Source organism: Plectropomus leopardus, chromosome 1, assembly GCF_008729295.1.
Source record: "Plectropomus leopardus isolate mb chromosome 1, YSFRI_Pleo_2.0, whole genome shotgun sequence".
Taxonomy (NCBI): domain Eukaryota; kingdom Metazoa; phylum Chordata; class Actinopteri; order Perciformes; family Serranidae; genus Plectropomus; species Plectropomus leopardus.
The window spans coordinates 31690162-31705339 of NC_056463.1; the positions used below are offsets into that span (position 1 = coordinate 31690162).

At 37.3% G+C, this 15178-nt stretch overlaps 1 protein-coding gene across 2 annotated transcripts in view; it reads right to left on the minus strand.

Moving 5' to 3' along the window:
* LOC121944666 (carbohydrate sulfotransferase 8-like) overlaps window positions 1-15178 on the minus strand; it is a 200018-nt gene that overhangs the window by 135959 nt on the left and 48881 nt on the right. Inside the window, exons 2-4 of one of the 2 annotated variants that reach the window (XM_042488543.1) lie at window positions 7778-7972; window positions 6191-6271; window positions 5622-5702 (exon numbers count right to left, since the gene is read on the minus strand). In XM_042488543.1, coding sequence (XP_042344477.1) covers window positions 5622-5702; window positions 6191-6271; window positions 7778-7937 — 322 coding nt within the window. In that variant the 5' untranslated portion in view covers window positions 7938-7972. The remainder of the gene's footprint in view (window positions 1-5621; window positions 5703-6190; window positions 6272-7777; window positions 7973-15178) is intronic. The other variant, XM_042488552.1, reaches the window with a different exon arrangement.

Here is a 15178-nt window from a genome sequence, read left to right on the forward strand (position 1 = left end):
ACCTAGAGCAAGCAGCCATACCCTACTCATTCTGCCTTTTAGTTTCAATGTACACTATTGTTTTTTTTAATTAAAATGTTATATTCCCCTATTTAAAGTAAGATAAAGCATTATGTATACAAATAAAGAGCACATTTTTGTCTAGTGTGATCCCGGTACCAACCACAGAGCCACAGGCAGCTGAGGCCAGCAATGCTAAACTGTATGCACTTAAGGTAATGTAGGCTACGTTTGTTCAAAGCACTTAACAAATGGCATGTTATTATCCACTTGATGGCTACTAAACACACAATTTTCCTAGCACACAGTCATTGGGGCAAGAACTTCGCCTCCTCTTCTCTATCTATGTATTACTCTGCATTAAAGTTTGTGAGGCGACACGCAGGCTGATCTTCCACTCACCAGAGCAGTTTGGTCCTCACTGCTACGCTGATCTGAAAAATACCCCAAGGTGTAAATGTGTGCAGACAATTTATCTGAACTGCTAGCTCTTCAGGTGCTTCTTCTCCCTGAGAAGCCGGCTGCTGTTTCTCCAATTGTCCTTAAACAATTACTTGGGATGGATCATGGGGGAGACTGTTGCCAGTTAAACTGCAGTTTTCACAGCTACCATTGTGCAGGCCATCTAAACCATGGGATACAAAGCTCTAAAGCGCACTGCAAGCCAAATAAAGAGGTGGAGAAGGAGGGGGAGGCAGATAAAAGCTGACACCCAATGTATTATAACTCAGCTCTATTAGATATGAGCTTCTGCTGGGGTGAAGCACCATAGCTTAAGGCAAAGAAACTGCTTGCTCATTGTGCTTCAGCAAGGGGGCTGGGAAGACTGTGTAGCTGCTGCGTTCTGTATACAGCACACAGTCTCATGCATGATTTAGTAAACTCGAATTCTCACTTCAATATTCAAGTTGCGATATAGCAGATGAGATAAAAGGATGTGCTTAGGCTGCAAAACTTATTCTAAGATACACTACATGCTTGAAAAATGGCTAGTAATCAAAAGGGAGAGAAATCATCAATGAAACGCTGCTATATCTTCCATTGTCAGCAGTTATTCAGTTTTGGTAACAAGTAAACAAAAGCAGTATATTCTTCTTACTGACAACAAGACCAATACTTTAACATATCAACATGCAACACATATGGTCACATAGTTTTCCGATCAACAGGATCTATTGTTATGATGATGGTTTTTTGAAAAGAGGTCGGTCCCTTAAGTGTTTTTCTTTTCCAATAAAACATGATACAGCTTGTTGCTTGATTGTTTATTATGGTAGAATGATATGATATTGCAATTTAATAAATGCCCTTTTAATTTTGCTAAGCATGAATGGACAACCCTGAAAACCAGACAAATCTGCAAGATCATGTCTTATATGCTCCGGCAACTCGCATTTGTGATTTGGTCCAGTGATATCAGGCGATGAATTAACGGTTTATACAGAACTTAATGCATCATAATGAAAAGATGTCCTGATGCAAGTGTGTTCATTATGTTAGTATGTTCACAAACGAATACTTGTTTACTAGATAGCTACCATTTCCGTTGAAAGGGTGAACTACAGAAAAGTGAAATTATTTAGAATTTATTAATGTCAATGATGTCAATATCCGACTAGTTATTCCTTGGAGATTTGGAAATTTAAACAGCTTTTAATTGACAGTAAAGATAACTTGAGCTGGAGAGCTGGAGGAAGATTTTGTCAAATATGAAAGAGAAAAAGAGAGCAAAAAAAGAAATCAACCAATGTTATTATTCCTGAAACTGACACCAAAGTTTTCCTGTTTTTAGTATTTTTAATCTGCTCCCAGTTGGCACTTTTTGACCTATGCTGTGTGTACCGTCTTGATTAATCTGTCTGTCTTTAACTAATTGTCAATTGCCATTGTATGTTGTTATCCGAAACAGGAGACCCCGTGTCTCAATGAGATTAACTGAATAAATAAAGGTTAAAATAAAAAAATAAACACCACCCAAATTAAGACACCCATTATGTTATTTCCCTCTTCAAGAAAAGTTCAACCAATATGTTCGAACATAAGCTACTCTCTCTCAAAGCCAAAAACAAGCTGCTTCATACACAATGAATGAGAGCCTGATCTTGTGGACCCACTGATTTTATTTTCTTTTTTATACTCATGCAAGCTTTATTCTATTCTAGCGTTCTCAGTTATGCAAAAAAAAACATGCCCATATATTCAGAACATTCCCCTGGCTGCTCTCAGTGTCATCTACAACATCATTCCCAATTCACTGTTAATTTAGCAGCTCCAGACGTTATCCCAATTTTGAGTTTTTACTCTCTAGTATTTAAATTTGTGAGAGAGATGGCAGTGTTTACTAATATTTTGGACTGTCTTAGACCATAGGAGTAACATGTATACATTTTGAAAATGGCCCTTTTAGACACAGTGGAGTGGAAAAGTGTTGAGGGCCTAAAAAAGATAAAGATCTATTTGCATCATGCTATTTGCAGCTAAGGTGTGATGACAAACTGACAATGTTAATTTACTCTCTCCCTCAATCAGTCTTAATATAGAACTGTTCTTGCAACAGTAATTATAAATATCTGATCCTGCAGCATCAATGACCTGAGGCTTGTTAGAGACGTTTCCCCCAAACAGCTGCTCCAATGTACGCATGTTAAATGTCAACTCACTTGACAATTATCGTCAATAAATCAATGTCAAGTGCTCACTAATGCGTAAAAAAAGATACGGAAAACAGTATGCAGCTATGTACAGTTAATGTTCATGCTTTATGAAACTGGTAAGCTCTTCTAAACAGCTGACATTTAAGATGACAAGAGTAGGTGTTAACAAAGAGTGATATAAGCTTGCTTTAAGACCACCAAGAAGCTTCAGCCCCACAATTTTTGTTGCCGCACTGGATTCCAAGAGATACTAGTAAATATGAATGAAAACACATGACAATGATGTGTGAGGAGGACAAAAAAAAAGAAAAAAATGGTCTGTTTTAAACACCTTGGCAATCTAACTTTGTCCTAACGTACCTGCTGTAGTTTTGTGTCCAATAAAGGACTCACTTTCTTTCTGTGTAAATAAAAGATAAGATAATCTAGAACTGTTGGCATGTTTACAACCTGTAACCTGATAGCCTTGCTGCCTGTATGTTTTACCTCATTAGACTTTGTTTTAGTGATGCTGATGTGTTTCCAGATTTTAGTGAATACAATATTATCATAACTGAAAATTTGAAAATAGAACACTATGGAAAAAAAGACGCCTTTAATACACAAGAAATACACTTTTCAGTGAAAGTGCTTATATCAATTACTTCAACAGAACATAGAACCAATGTGAACAAACTAAATAAATGAGCCTGTTAAATGTCAAATGTATGAAATCGAAAACACAACACAATTACATCAAGCAAACAAACACAACAGGACATAAAACATGACCTCAAACTAAAATTGAGTACTTCCACTGACACTATCCATACTGACTATTGAAAAATGTTGTCTCACTAAAGTGATGTAAGTCACAGTATCTCACACCTGCTTTTTCACACCTAGTTCTTTTTACACAAAAAATCAGTTTGGTGCAATTCTCATGCATGAACCGACTTTTTAAAGCTCTTTTGGGTCTTGGTCTGATTTGGTCGTGAATATTAAATACACTTTTATATTTTTTACATGATGTGTGTGTGTGTGTGTGTGTCTGTCTGTTTTTGCATTTGTGTTTCTGTGTGTGCGTCCTGTGTGTGTTTGTATAATTGTGAAAGGCCTTTTTTTTTTCCTTCCTGACAACGTGCCTGAAAGCATCTGACAATCAGGGGAAAATTAGAGGGTGGGGAGATTCCCCTCTGGCTAAGTGGCTCTCATTGCTGTAGAATGTGACACTGCTGTGATATTTGTAATGATTCACAGTGTTGTTGACACACAATAGCGCTGCAACTCTGTGGGTTTAAGTTTCGGTTCAGTTGATGGTTTTTGTCCCCAGAGAACCTGCTGGACCAGTTCAGTGGTATTTTCTTTTAGATCCACAAACACATTGTTTATTTACAGCTTACTGGACTTCATGATACAAACATAAAAGAGTAAAATTGAGTTCTTAAAGAGTTCAATCCAAAAGGACAATATACTGTAGAATAACCACCACAATGTGTAATTTGTGAAATCAAGAAGCTAAATATCACCAGTGAGTCCCTCAGGTAAAAATATCTGAGTTGAAGACAAAGTCAGGGGCCAGTCCAGCAACAGCAGCAACGTGCAACTAATCCTACTCTCATTTAGGTGGAAAGTGTTGTACAAGCCAAAGAGGCACATAAGCGAGCCGCTGATCTCTTGTTTCTGAGACATGAAGCAGCTTAGTTTTACACGCTCAGGACACTCTTCCATCACGGCTGCTTAAACCCCAATCTCCTTAATGCTGTGTGCCAAGCAGAAGCACATTGGATGCCGTTCTGGGGACAAAGGTTTGACTCATTTGGAAATTAAATGTACGGCCACCCTCGATCTCATTGGAAACTCAGACTGCGATGCCACCGGCTATAATCATCCCTGTTGCTACATTGCCTAGCCGTGTTGGGTGAAGCTGTGGCCGAGGATATGGTTGTTGCTCAGGCTATGATTGCTCACTTCAAATGTTAAATAGGCGTTATTTGTGGTTATCAGTGTTCTAGGCTCCTGCTGCAATGACTAGTATGTTCAAAGTGTTATCAGCTTATAAATGGCTATTGTTTTGGGGAGAAGTTTCATTACATTTCACTCTCATAAGGTTTGGGTGCTAATACTGTGGTTGGTGGGTTTAAAAAAAACATCATGGTTTGGCTTAAAAAGTATGTATGTTACCTGACATATGTCACATACCTTTTATAACACAGTCCATACGACATATGTTACACAGTTTAAATAACTCAACACTGACTTTTGGTTTACCCGGGACACAAACACAGTTTTCCTGGGTGAAAGCCCTGTGTTTGTTTGTTCCATCCAGCACCCCGACCCCTTCCATTGTGGAGTTTCTGTTGCTATTTGTGCTAATGCTATCTTATAACAGAATTCTAAACATACTAGTCAGTGTTGCAGCAGCCTAAACTATATTTACAACGCAGATTAGCACTACTTACAGCTAATTAATAGAGTGACAGCATTCGGACCACATGAAATGACTGTATTTGTGACTGTATTTATGGAGGGCTCGATCTCTATGAAGGGCTCTACTCTTTAATACTCTTATTAACATTAGACAAGAAAGCATCATTAAGCCACATGGGCTTTCAATCTACAGTGATGATATCAGACGTGACAGACTTGCTACGTAAGTTCAATCCTATAGTTAAGAGGTCAAAATATTGATGATCATGAAACCACATTCAATGACTCATTAAATTTCAACACTGCTACATTCCTGTATTTTCATTTTGGTATGGATAAAGCATCACCACTTGCACCTCCTCCTGCAAAACTAATGACAGTGCATTGATTTAGAATTGGAAGGTCTATGCTTCTCTCTGCTGGATAACACTGAAATGCGTCACAACTCTTCACCTTGTTTTCTGTGTTGTGATCAGGGGATGTGACCCCAAGTATAAGCAGTTTTTGGGCCCCCACAGAACTCCTTTCAGTTGAAACTGACACTAGTGATGAGCTCACCTTTTTTCACGTCCTCGGTAGGATTAACATCAGATGACACGGGACCTGCAGCTGCTCCACTCTCTTTGGCTGTTTCTGAAACTGAGTCATATTTGGTTCATGATTTTAAGCTTTGCTAAATAATACTGATAGGTAATGTTACATGATATTGTTTAAAATTAAATCTCAGAAAAAACAAATAAACTTTTAGCTTAGTGGTAGGACTATTTTGAACATAATTAAACCACTCACAAGTTAGATTCTATTTTACTTAGATTCTCATCACCATGATCTTAAATTTGGAATTACTATCCTCCTTCTTGATCACCTAATGTTACTTTAAACCCTCTGGAAATGATGGTGGAGCATCTGGCATCTACAATACTGTATTTTGAAGGCTAAGTTTTTAAGCTAGCATGGAGCCAGTAGTATTATAAGGCTCTTGAGATTGTAAATATGGCAAACATGTCTTGTTAACTTACTGTGAAAGAGGCTAGATATCACTTCAAAGTTAAACGGTCAAGATCCCTGACACCACGATGTGAAATAATTGCTTGTAATAACTTTTGGTAGCTTCTTCATGAGCTCACCTTGTTTTCTGTCCTCGGCAACATTAGCAGGAGATGATGAGGGACCTGCCGCTGCTCCTCTTTCTTTGGCTTTTTCTGAAACTGAGGGCCATACATGTTCATTATGTTAAGCTCTGCTAGTGTTGACTGTTGATAAATATAATGCCAAACGTAGCTATGATTCTTATTCATCAATAATACTGAGTAATTTATGTTTGTTTAGTTTATGTCAAGGCTAAATTCACAGCTGTCTGACTGGATTCAAACTGCTGATTTTAGCTAAAACATTTGGCTCACCTTACTTTTGAAAGAAATCAGTCAAAAGATGTTTCCCTCAGTTTGCTTTTTTTCTCTTTCTTTTCTTTCTTTTCTTATTTCCATTTTAGAACCCTGATTTCCCTTTCTTGTGGAAAGACATGACAGTGTATGTTGATGCTCCAGCAGCATAAGCAGTCACTCACTTGGCTGTAGTTGCACATTTGACAAATCCTTCTGCAGGAGCGGACTGAACTATGTTGTGGCTATCATAAGGGCTGAGAGGGGCCTCAAAGAGTTTCTGCTCTTTGTTTTTCTTTATACTGTAATTATAATCTTTTGACCAAATTATTGAGCCAAATTTAATGTTGTTATGGCATTTATTGCATAGAACTAAAAAATTGCTCACAAACCCCCATGTTGGGGTCCTGGGTAATCATGGATCCTGGTAATCAGTAATAATTTATCTGTGGAGTCAGAATAAACAATGTACTTATTAAAGACTGATAGATTTATAACATTTTAAGACATGCTTTTGGATGTAAACCTGTGCCATTTCATTATTACACTGTGCAATTGTATTATCATAACATGCAATTTATCACAATGTACAATTATCCATGTACAGATAGTGTAAATTTATTTATCTGTTTTGTGTCTTGTTTATAATATTTGTTTTGTTCTTTTTGGTTATGTATTTTGCACATTCCTTGCTTTGATGTCCATTTGCTGTGTAATAATGCAAATTTCATTTCCAGTGTGGGACTAATTAAGGATCTATCCTATCTTGCTTTTTTAAATTGTGATGCAGTAAATGCATGCATACAAAACAATACATATCACAATGTGTATTATATTGTACTTTTTGTGTTTGATTTGTTTTAAAGCCTCTATATTTCTACTTTAATAGGATAAGAGGATTTAAATTACATTTTTATTTACCTGGTTTGTGTTTAAATCATAAATCATAAATTATTTTTAAAAAATGTATCTAAAGATACAGTTACATTATATTGTCATGTAATATTGTTTTGGGAGTTTGGACAGATGTGTGAATTATGTTGGAAACATGTTACACATGATGATGATGATAAGAATGATGATTTAGCACAAAATGAAAATAAAATTTTGATCTGTGCAGTTATAGATTGTTCTGGCAGCGTTTTTGCTGAAATGTGTGAAACAAATTAGACAAAAATTAAATTAGTATTATCCCCCTCCCCTCAAGTCTAAGAGCTTTTTTAAGAGCTTCTCCATCCCGTTGACTCTTGACTTCAGACAGTTTTTAGTTTCCCTCAAAATCCTCTCTACGGTGTAGAGACGTGGGCTGTTTTAGGGGAAGTGGGGACTAACCTGGACCATGTTGCTGGACCATCTCTGACAGATCCCGCTGGTGCATGAAGAGAACCAGACCTCCAGCCGCGAACAGCAGGAGGAACCAGAGGGAACAGGGCAGCCTCCTTCTTCGTCCACGCAGGGAGTCCGCCACCATCTTCCACTTCATCCACAGCATGATGCGGCACAGTCTGCTGCTGACTGTAATAAGTTCTGGAGAAAATCAAAGAAAACAGGAATCAGGAAGATGAGGGAAAGAAAGACCAGAGAGAAGTGAACAAAACAGGGTGAGGCCCTTCTTCTGTTGTATTCTGTTTTTTTCCCTTAACAGGTTGACTGCAGGTGGAGATGGGAGGAGCCAATAACTGGATGACCTGTATCTGGACAAGATGAGCCTTTGGGATATTTAGGCTGGCTCCTCATTCTGTCTTTCTCACCAATATCATATATCCTTTGTAGGCTTCACACCACCAAAAAAACATACATTCAACATTAAAAAAAACACCACTGATGTACAGACGACAGGTGCATATATCATGTAGTTGTCTTAGTTTCAAATAAAATATCTTTGAATTACTTTAAATCTTGTGTGGCCTCCCTCTTTGTCAAGCTCACTGTGTCTGGGCTGTGACAACAGGCAGAATGTGTTCACAATTTTTCATCTCTCTGCATAAATGTGACATAGTAAAAATCATACAGTATAGTAAAAAGTAGTAGAGATAAGTAACTAAATATTTACTCGAGTACTATTCACAAGTACAAAACTGAGGATCATTACAAAGAAAGAATACCTTTTTTAAACCTTGAGGGGAAATGACACTATTTCCTGTTGTTATTTTATACATTACATTACACACACAGGCCTGAAATAAAAATAAAATAAAAATGCATGCAAGCAGAACCTATACACATGTATTAATGGAGAGATTTGCTGAGTGAGGGGGCGGCCCGTGGACGGACGCCCAGAGCAACTGGGGGTTCGGTGCCCAACTCAAGGGCACCACTGCCCAGGAGCATGAACTAGCACCTCTACAGCTACCAGTCCACACTCCGTGTTTGGTCCGTACAGGGACTTGAACGGGTGACCCTCCAGTTCCTAAACCAAATTCCCACCAACTGAACTACTGGTGCTCCTACTACTGTATTTTTTTTTCCATTTGATGCTACATTTTACACTTTTTCCTGAGGTATATATTATACTTTTTACTCCACTAAGCTTATTTGATAACTTTAATTACTTTGCAGATTAAGATTTTATGCACAAAATATATGATTAGCTTCTTAAATATGATGCACTGTTTTACATTTAACAGTGCATAAAATTGTTACAATTATAAGCATTCCACCTAATTGCACGAATAAAATTCTGTTAACACATTAATGTACTAGTAATTACAACTTAATAACATAATATGTAACAGTAAAACATTCACTGTCTTTGGAATTTTTAGTACTTCTTTGGTACTCATACATTTTATGAATAACAACATATACATTTGTTGACATTTTCAATGTAGATGTTCAATGTTGATTTACTTGGAAGAGAGTATTTTTCTACTGTAGTATTGCTACGTTTACGTAAGAAATGATCTGTATTCTTCCTTCACTGCTGGTAGATGTATGTAAACACCCCTCCTGAACTGCATATGTCTACTTGTAATGAAAATGACTGTCCACAATCAGTTGCCTCATATCATAGTAGTAGTTCTTATTTGGAGAAGAAATAATTCAATATTGTATTGAAGAGATACAATCCTATTATTGTAAACTAAATTATAATGTTTACATCAGCATTAAAGTCTGGTTTTAGTGTGCAAATTTTTTGCAGCCCAAGCAGTTAAATTTAGGTTAAAGACAAAGGACAGAATAAGTGTATATCATTTATTGAAACCCAACACCTTTGTCTATTTAAGTTAGAGGAGAAAATCCACAAAGACAGACAACTAGAGCTGTTTAGAAATTCAACACGGAAACAAGTTGAGCTAACATCTAATTCCTCCAAATAAAGAAATCTGTTGTGTTAGTAAGGATACAGTTTGGTAAACACTATTCCAGTTGGACTGGCATGAGCGCAGACCGACTCTGGGCTCTGTTCATACAGCAGAAAGACCGCGTAGCATCTGTCTGCAAATTAATATGCAAATGAGCTCCAGTGACTACTCAAGCATGTGTTGTCATTGCAGGAAATAAAAATTGGCTCATTTTCAGTGATGTCAGGAGCTTGACTTTCACATTGCACCCTGTGCTAAAAACCAAAAGTTATAAATAAGCTGTGAGTGAGAGTCAAATAATAAATGTGACATGTTTTCTGCCATGATGCTTGAATATACAGAAATATCTGTCATTTTTTTTGAGTCTGTTGTCAACTTGTTTATACGGATGATAAAATACAGAGACAATGAAATACGGTGTGAAGTACATATACGCAGGTGAAACAAAAATCCCATGGGGCTTATAACAATGTCTCACCACATAATCAAGGTAACAAACAATGACAGAAAAGAAATCAAAAGTCAACATGGAGGAGAAAATAAATGTGGATGTGCGTGTTTGTATTTGTGTTACGAGAGAGAGCCAAGTGAATAGAAAGTGATAGAGGGTACATTTTTTTGTGTCATACACCACAGTTCCTTTAATTAGTCTTTGTGGGTAAGCATTTAATGACATGAAACTTTGCTTTCGGGCATTAATCAGTGCAGATGCAGCCACAGCAGAAGTTCAACAGGGTTTACTGATGCATTACAGTTACAACATTGTTCCACCCAGAGGAGGAATAGTTAAGCTAATTCAAAAAGTGCCCACAAGGGCTGCTGAGACGTTTTTTGGAGAGACAAGATTTGGGACTGAAACCATTCAGGTTACTTCAGGTTAAAGGAGTCTCTTTTCATTTTATCAATCTGCACAGATGTCAGAATTATCTTTGTTCATAAGGAGAAACAATTAATGCAATAGAGTCTCGTTTAAGGCATAAAGTGATGAGCCATTAGCTTCTAAGAAACTTGTGCTGCGATGTTAATGCAAGCCTACATGCTGTCAATGGCTGACAACATTAAAATGACACTTTTCACTTGAGCAAACATTCATCTGAATGGCATAGCAGTGGAACCCATATCAAAATGAACAACATAACAGTACTTTCCTTTGTGGGGATTAAACTTGTCATGGAGATGTCAAACCATTAGGCCACCCTGAAACCCATTTCTTCAGCTTTGTATTGACAACATTTCATTTCCATATGAATGTTCTTTACATCATTGCAAAGGGAAACCACGCAGCTACAGATACACAGAAAGTGCCATTAGATTTCTCAGTGTATAAACATGATTATTATGAACTGGCAGTGCTATATTTGATGAAGAGCAGAGAGGAATGCATTTATTTTTTCTATTCACACTGTGACGACTGCACTCAAAAGTCAATTCCACCGGACAGGTGTGTTTATCATTTCAGTTCAGTACAGTAGTCATTACAACCCCTGCCCAGTGAAAGTAGCTAGCTACAAAAGGTTAAAATATTTATTATACTCATATTGTACATGAGTGAGTACGAGTTGTAGGCTACCTTCTGAGCTGAGTGAAGTTAATAACAAGTGTTGATTTTTACTGGCTGAGGAGGATAAAGACAGCACTGTACTCCGAAAAACATGCCACTCGGAGGAGAAAACAACTGTCGCCACAACATGAAACCAAGGGCTGAAACCAAGTAAATGCCAGTAGCTAGCTAAAAACATTACATTTCAGTAAGGCAAGGGATTTTTTTTAGCACCCTATGTCTATCAGAGAGGAAAAGGTGTGATGACAAACTCAGTTGGTCTGTTTCAGTGCCCCTTCTTCTTACCTTTCTTGTCTCAGAGAAATGATCCCAGTGAATGGCCAGAAGTGAAACTTCTTTGATATTTACAGCTCCAGGTAAGATCTTACTTGATGTCAGACAGAATTGTCAACTTGTTTCACTCCATTTCAAACATCAGAGTTAGTCGACTCAAACTCAGTGGAGTGGGTGGACTCAAAGGTCTGGACCCAGGCAAGGCAAGATCATCATTTACCCAACAAAGATCAAAACCACGCCCTCTTGCACAACTTAGTTAGCTTCAACCTCCAGAACTTGTCTGGCCAAATCAAAAAAAGTTCAAGGCGTGGAAGGGCGGATTGACAGGTCAAACAAACACTGGACTTTCATCTAAGAGACCTGTGATAGTATCTCGTGTGAAACCAGAGGTCAACATTGAGTCATTTTAACCATGAAGGTATATGATGTATGTAAGTGATGTTTTTCACAGGATGTTTGTCAAATATAGTAATTTTCAAACATGATTTTTTTTCTAAACCTAACCATGGAGTTTGGTCGCCTAAACATAATAACATAGTTCTGGTGCAAATTGTGACAATTTTCCAGAATTAATCATGTGTTAAAAATGACCATTGTTAGCTGTCATAAATGAGCTACTTTGTCACACACAAAGTATCTATCTACCTACCTACAAGCAGGCTCACTGATTTAGGAAATGCTGCTTTGGGTTGTCTAGAGGGGAGGAATAAACAACCTCTATGGCCATATGGGTTAAGATTTGTTGCATCTTAAAAGCTCTTTTTTAGTTTGTTTGTTTGTTTAAGTATTTATTTAGTTTTTGGTTCGGCAGTGCAAAAAGATTTATTCTGGTTTCTTTACCCTGTTGGTCTCCACACAGCAGCTTTGAGGCCTTTTTCTGTTGCTTGTTAACAGACGGAAGTGACCATGAGGTTCCATCATGCAATACAAAGACAGTGGGGAGTGTTTTACTGTTTTCCCCTCTGGGTGTGGACGGGACTTTATCATGCTCTCTGTCTCCATTTCACATTTTCCCCTCTTTCTCCAATCTTCACATCCTGAGCAAGGTGAGAGTACAAAATTGATGGAGATAAACTCAAACAATAGAGGGAAAGAAGAAGGCTAATATAAAAATACAATATTAACAAAATCTTCATTATACACAAAACTTCTCCATGGTAACATACATTTCAGTCATATTAATGTTTTATGTATTGTTTGGCTGGATGTGCAGATTGCTCAGTTGCCATGCCAACAGGTGGTAATCAGGAGGGAGTTCTTGCTGCCCGACTGTTTTGATTCCTATGTGTGTACACTACTTCGAGGAGAACTTTTTAATCAGTGGTCATGCCCTGATGTTGCAGTGATTGCAGTTGACTTCTTTTAGTGTCAAGAAAACATTTTATGCAAGATAGTTCAGTAAAACCTTTTAGGATGCTACCCTTTCATTCTTTTTTCTCACGGTTTGACCTTTTACATCCTAGTGTCATTCATACTGACAGAACGAAACTACAGAATGTAATTTTATCACAGGAAATCCTTCCACAATTTCACTCCTATTTCCATGTTTTTTGTTTTCAGGTCTACCCCCACAGTTTCACAACCTTAGTTTTGTACAAGATATTGGACTCAGATAAACACCTGTTTGTTGCTTCTGGCTATCATAGATATTTTTGAAAGTGCACAAACTGGCATTCAGATTCATAACCCTGTAAGTTCGGTGTAAGTAATGGCAATGGAGCACAGATTCAGCAAAATGCAAAAAACATGCATTGATGTCAGTGTTGATTTTAGTCATTTGAACAGAGTGTCCTTGTTTTCTTGGCCTCAAGCAAGTGTTTGGTTTCAGCAGCTCCTTTTATATTGTAAAAGAACGGCTGTGTCACACAAGCCTCTTTACGTGGAGACTGCTGTGGGCATTTTACTTATTTGTCTACTTGCACTTTCCCTGCAAGTTAAGAGTATTTCTAACTTATTTATTTCCAACACCTGGGTTAAAATGCTGCATACAGCAATAAAATGAGAAAGTAAGATGGGAAGCAGAAGTGGAATTTAAGATCAGATAGACAGGAATGCAAAGTTAATAGAAAACTAAGTAAGACTAGCATAGTAACAAGTACAGAATTTATAGATACTGTAAAATACAACACAATTATAAAACTAAAAATCAGTACAACAAACTTGAGGATAGAGATTAAAGGAGAACTGATAGGTTCTCTGTTGGCTGACACTGTACAATTTTATTCTCTTATGTATGTCTTTAAGTAGAATATTGCAGATGTTCATGCACAAGAGAACAATAGCACATTTTTAAGTGTATCTAAAGCTGGTCAATGACTGAATCATTATTTCTTACATAAAATGAGGATGATAGGATGGTCTGTGATTATCAAAAATAAGACTTCAAACAGAGAGTACAGCAAGAATAAAAATGGTCCTGACATATACCCCTGGGGCACTCCATACTTTACCAGGAAGGGCAGAGATTATCACAATCAGAAAAAAACTATTTTCTAGTCATCTAATAGGAGGTACACCACCTAGAGGACAAAACATAACCAGATATGCTCCAGCCCACTCATCAGAATGTTGTGATCAACTTTGTCATGAACAGCTAGAGAGTGTAATGTAAGCAGTTCTTTTCACGTTGTAACATAATTGGTTTGTTTCGCTGATGAGCACAGCCTCAGTGTTAGCATGCTCTCTAAAACCTGCAATATATTCCATTTAGTTTCTTTGAAAAGACTGACAACACTAGGGTCTATCTTTTACAGGCAGGCTGTTATCACAGTATTTAGGCATGAAGCAGGGCTGAAAATGAAGCATGCATTCTCACTCGACCTTGTTTGAAATAATAAAAAAAAAGATAAAGACAAAATCACGGCAACTGTCACAACTTGACACAAACATCTCATTATGATCAAACAACACTTCATTTTAAAGACACTGCCTTTGTTCCTTACTTCCAAACAGATGTACGTATATGCCAAGAATGACATAACATGTCCCATTTTAGGCAGGAAAAGAGCCCCTCTGTGTCAGAGTGGTAATGGAGATGATTCTGTGTTTGATGTTCATGTATAAAACACATCAAAGAACCGTGCTTGTTAGTTTCAAGCAAATGAAAATGATGCCAGTCGAACAGATATGTTCTACTTATATACATGTCTTCACCAACAAGTAAAGTGTTACTGTGATACAATTTCTAAACTTTGCTAAGTAAGAAGAAATTCTGATTAAATAAAAGTTTTGTTCTGAATTGAAACATCTATCATTTTCATTGCAAAAAAACAGCACACATTCGAACAATTCTCAGCAAGGTTAAGTCCGTCTTAAAAAGTAAATGGATCGTTCTGTACTTTGGAAATTATTTCCTTAAGCCTACTACAGACGGTGAAAATTTAACAATCTTATCAGTTTAGTGAAAGCTACACTGTGTGAAATGGATCTAAAATAAATGACTGCATGATGACAACACCTACTGAATCTCAGGATATGACGTATGTCCATCGTCAGTACGTACGTCAGTACGTACGTCAATACGCAAGAACAAAACATCATCAGCGCGTGTCATCAATCTATGCCGCTGCAGTGGTAAAAGAAAAACAAAAA